Source organism: Bison bison, unplaced genomic scaffold (assembly GCF_000754665.1).
Source record: "Bison bison bison isolate TAMUID 2011002044 unplaced genomic scaffold, Bison_UMD1.0 scf7180017845588, whole genome shotgun sequence".
Classification (NCBI taxonomy): Eukaryota; Metazoa; Chordata; class Mammalia; order Artiodactyla; family Bovidae; genus Bison; species Bison bison.
This window is the reverse complement of record NW_011476161.1, coordinates 1-2486: the sequence shown is the minus strand read 5'-3', so window position 1 is coordinate 2486 and position 2486 is coordinate 1. Positions and strand designations below refer to the sequence as shown.

Here is a 2486-nt window from a genome sequence, read left to right as displayed (position 1 = left end):
GGAAACGGAGGGAGGGCTGGCACCGTGTCCTGGGGATAGGACGCGGCGTGGGAGGAGGCGTGACCGGGGCCCTGACAGGCAGGCCAGGCGCGTGGGCTCTCCGGTTCCCATCTGGACGGGTTAGGAGGTGGGGCAAGTCAAACAGCAGGAAGGATGCCCGCGGGCACCGCAAGAGAAAGCCCGGCGCAGGGGCGGGGTCTCCCAGGGAGTGGGCGGAGCGCGCGACCTGCAAAGGGCGGAGGGAGCCGGAGGCGGCTCGGGGTCGCTGTCGTGCGGCTGCTGCGGGACCTGGGCCAGGAAGAGGGAGGGGGCGTTGGGTGGAGAGTGAGGGGAGAAGGGAGCCCTTGAGCCATGGGGGCCCGGAGCAGCCTCCGGACCTGCGCCCAGGCTGCAGGGGGCCTCCCGACGCCGGGGGAGGGTCGGGCCCCATCCACACGGGGAGACGGAGGCAAACAGAACAGCAGGGGGCTAAGGCCCAGGACTCTGGACCCTAAGGAAGGTCTTGGGGGTCTTGCGGTGCATGCTGACCGCGGGCCCCAAACCCCCGAGATGGGGAGCACCGAGGGTGGCCACTGGGGGCGCCTCTGGGCAGGTGGAAAATGAGTTCCCCTGAGCCAGGCCGCTGAAGGGCTTCCCAGGTGGACCGAAGCCCAGACGGAAGACGGGCCTGCGGGCGCCGGGAGGGGGTGGCGGAAGGCGGTGCAGCGGCAGGACCAAAGTAGGGTCCCCGGGCGGCCACGGGGGTCGCGGCTGCCGCTCGGGATGACCCCAGGCCCAGGTGACAGGCCAGGCGACCCTTCTGGTCACGGGCTGGCTGGCTTCAGCCCTTCTAGACAGCCACCCAGGCAGGGCTGGGGCCCCAGCCCACCCTGCCCCCTACCCGTGACTCTGTGGCCAGCTGCCCGCTGCCCGCTGCCCTGGCCCATAGCTCCGAGATCGACCCAGTTCTGGGGCCAAGTGCTGTGTGAAGGCCACAACTCTGGGCTCCAGGCAAAAGCAGTCCTCCCAGGGTGGGGGCTGGACTCTCCCTGTGCCAACCGGAGCCCAGCGCTGGTGCCAGGCGGGTGTGGCACGCGGGAGGACCCATATGTGCGTCTTATTCTAACGGCTCAGTGGCTCTGGTCCCGTTTCCCTGCCTCACCAGCTTGTTCGGAGGCTGGAGGTGAGAAATCACGGTGGGCTCCCAGGACAGCTGGAGGCCTGCAGGGGGAGACTGGATCTCAGGGAGAAGCTGGGTCAGGGAGAGGGTGCCGTGTGGGCTCCCGCTTGGGCGGGGGGCTCCAGGCGGCTCTGCCCTTGCTTGGTCCCGCCCACAGCTCTCACAAGCAACAGGAGAGGGCAGGGCTCGGCCTGCCAACCCAGGTGGCAGAGCAGGGAGGGCCTTCCTCCAGAACCGCGTCAACAGCGGGAAGCCCGGCGGTTCCGAGGCGAGGGCCCTCACGGACACCTCCCAAGCCCCGAGGTCACTTCGAGGAGGGTGGGTGAGGCTGCCCAGAGCGGGCAGGTCACACGGAGGGCCCTGGGCATCACAGCTGGAGCAGGCAGGCCCCCCGAGGGGACATGCAGCAGAAGGCTGCACCCCAGAGGGGCCGGGGAAGGGGTGTGGACTTGCTCGCTGCGGCTGAGGGGCTGAGACGGTGGGAGGCTCCCGCTTCTCCAGGAGGCACCTTCCAGGAGGCCACAGTCGGCCTGCGGGAAGCGTCTGCCCCAGTGGGCATGCTGCCCCCCACCCCACGGTGGCGCTGAGTCCTGGGCCCCTCCTGGCAGGAGCTCAGGTGTGAGGTGCCCAGGGGGTGTCCCTTCCTCACTTCTGGCAGCCTCCCCGCATGGGGCTGTGAGCCTCAGGAGCAGTGTACCCCTCCAGGCCATCCCCTTGCACCCCGAGCGCGGCACGGCCCCGAGGGGTGCAGGAGACAACAGACGGGGTGCAGAGAGCAGCCCGCAGTGGGCAGGGGCCCTTGGGGGACAGAGCTTGTGTCTGGCATCCTGGGTGGCACCCCCAGCCTCGGGGTCACCCTGGCCAGAAGACCCAGGCTCCTCCCTCTCCTTCTTCGGGCCCTGGCCTGCAGTCCTGCCTGGGTCTCTGCCCCCACTTGGCTGACCCTCCACGGCTCCGAGAGGCCATGCCCGCTCTCACTCTGGGCTCCAGCCGGCAGCCTCCTCCCGCACACTGACCCCTTGTGGTCAGCCAGCCCTGTCCCAGCCCTAGACAGAAGGAGGAAGTGTGGAGTCTGGGTGGCCTCCAAGCCACTGGGGATCTGGGGTCCCCGCCTCACCCCCCACAGTGCCCGCCCCAGTGTCACACCCATGGCACACCCAACCCCCTGAGGATCGAGTGTCCCCAACTCAGCGACTTGTATTTATAGCTCGGCCCCTGGCCCACGGGCCTGGGGGTGGGGCCGGCGGGGAAGGCGGGGTCCCTGGGGGAGACCGTGGGGGAGGGAAGACGGTCTGCCCCGAGTGGGTGGGGGTGGCGGCTGGGGAGG

The 2486-nt window shown here is 69.9% G+C and overlaps 1 protein-coding gene across 1 annotated transcript in view; it reads right to left on the bottom strand.

Annotated features, from left to right (window-relative positions):
• The window catches only part of LOC104985649 (adenylosuccinate synthetase isozyme 1-like), a 14232-nt gene extending 13802 nt beyond the window's left edge, over positions 1-430 (bottom strand). The window contains exons 1-2 of the mRNA XM_010835903.1: positions 378-430; positions 227-288 (exon numbers count right to left, since the gene is read on the bottom strand). Coding sequence (XP_010834205.1) covers positions 227-288; positions 378-430 — 115 coding nt within the window. The remainder of the gene's footprint in view (positions 1-226; positions 289-377) is intronic.
• Positions 431-2486: the final 2056 nt, after the last annotated feature.